We start from the raw sequence: 2,001 nt of genomic DNA, 5'->3' as shown, positions 1-2,001 counted from the left end.
AGAGTGAGACTCTGTCTCAAAAAAAAAAAAAAAAAGAATGACTGTACCTGGGGAAGGGAGTGGAATTATGGGTTGGAGCCTGAAGAGGGACTTTTACTTTTTACTTAGAATGCTTATGTATTGTTAGATTCTTTTTTCACAATGGGAATTTATTCATTTATTGTCCTTGTATGATTTCACTTGATGCATACAGTGGAGAGGCAGGGTAGAAATTATTATTCCAGTTTCCTTATGAGGCTCAGAGTTGTGAAGTGACTTGCTTAGCGTCACACAGCTAATGAGGAGTGTGTACAGAACCTTGAACCCAGGCCTTGTGACTTCCTAGCCTAGTGTTCTTCTCCTTGTACCAGGCTATCTGGGAGATGATGATGGAGAATGAATCCTTATATGAATATGATACTACCTTATTACCTGCGTCACAGCAACTCATGCTAATTCCCAAGGATTCCTAGAGCCTTATGGCCTCTTTTTGAAATGCTCTTTAGATAAGCTTCTTCAATCCATGTGAATTTTCAAATCTTACACTCAGAATTACCCATTGTGCCCCCAATTTAGGGATATTTGCAGTGGACTAGGGAAAATATTCCAGTAGTCATTAAGTCTCCAATTGAACAAAAATAACAATGATAACATCAAAATATAGCTACTAACATTCTTTTTTTCCTCCTGTGGTTATCTTGCCTGTTGCCTGCCAAGTTAGCAGCAGATGATGCTATAAGCAGTAGGAATGAAAGGAGAGATCTCTAACCTTACTACCTTCTTGGGATCTGCTTCAATCCTAAGCATGAAGAACATTAGCTTTCTAGGGGAATCAGAATTCTTGGGAACATGGATAGGAAGTTCATATTAAAAGGACAGAGCTAGGTGGGAGCTTTGAGTGGTAAAGGATTTAGGTTTGCCAAAAAACCGACCTGAAGCATCATATAGGGCCCTGAGTACCACTGTAAACTGTTTCACGTCTTATCACTGATAGTTCTCTCTACCTATTATGGTGTCACTAGGCCACTTGCCTAGCAGTTCAAAGCATCATTATGAAAATAAGTCCTATCCATGATCCAGAACACACAACCGATGAGACAACTACACTCCTCTGTGAAAACCAGCCTACGTGGCCTTACCTCAGGAATAGCATTGCCTATCACCAGCCAGGCCTTCTTACCCAGGAACAGAAAATAATTACATAGTAATACTGCATGTTCTTCTTCATCTCCTGCCAGGAGATCAAGGAATTGCTGACGAAAAGAAAAAAAAACATACATTGACTGCCTGCTTTATTTTGGGTTGGCTGTGCAGGATTTTGATATGTCACAGTTAAAATTAGTGCCTTAAAGTATATTTTTTTCAACTCTTTCCCCAAATTTTGATACTACGCTGTTAATTCATTTAAAGAAAACACTTTTTGTGGACATGGTATTTTCTCTGATAATGATGATGTGGATTTTTAAAAATACTCACTATGATTGGGGTAGGGGAGAAAAATTTCAAAGTTTTACTTTCAACTTGAATGTATATATGATAGTTCACTATGCGCTAAATAATCTTTAAGGCACATTGCATTCATTGACTCATTTAACGTAGAAAAACCCTTTGAGGGAGGTGCTCTTATTTTCCCACTTTGTGGATGAGGAAGTGGAGGCACAGATCAGTAAGGAACACCTAGGAAGTGGTAAAGCCAGTCTGGCTCTAGAGCACATGAACTATTCTATTTGTATGTTTTCTTACAGATGTCTTAAGGTTGTAGAAATTTTATTTCTAAAATTGTCAACATTTATGTTGCCAAAATATATTGGGGAACAAAAAATTTAAAGTACATTTAAATTTCTTTGATTTAGGGCTATCCTTCAAAGGAAGTTGTATAAGAACAGTTCAATTTTGTGCAAAAACAGGACTACATGAGATTCAGAAACAGAATTAATACATGTGTTATGTATGTTTGTTTTATTACTACCCAAGAACCATTTGAAAGTTTATGTAGCATATGCAGATTATAAATTCCATGAG

General features: G+C 37.2%; 1 protein-coding gene across 1 annotated transcript in view; it reads right to left on the bottom strand.

Moving 5' to 3' along the window:
* The window catches only part of CC2D2A (coiled-coil and C2 domain containing 2A), a 128,746-nt gene that overhangs the window by 14,883 nt on the left and 111,862 nt on the right, over positions 1-2,001 (bottom strand). Inside the window, exon 30 of the mRNA XM_012638399.1 lies at positions 1,119-1,232. Within this exon, the coding sequence (XP_012493853.1) occupies positions 1,119-1,232 (114 nt within the window). The remainder of the gene's footprint in view (positions 1-1,118; positions 1,233-2,001) is intronic.

Source organism: Propithecus coquereli, unplaced genomic scaffold (genome assembly GCF_000956105.1).
Source record: "Propithecus coquereli isolate 6110/MARCELLA unplaced genomic scaffold, Pcoq_1.0 Scaffold13, whole genome shotgun sequence".
NCBI classification, from domain to species: Eukaryota; Metazoa; Chordata; class Mammalia; order Primates; family Indriidae; genus Propithecus; species Propithecus coquereli.
This window is presented reverse-complemented; position numbering and strand designations above follow the sequence as displayed.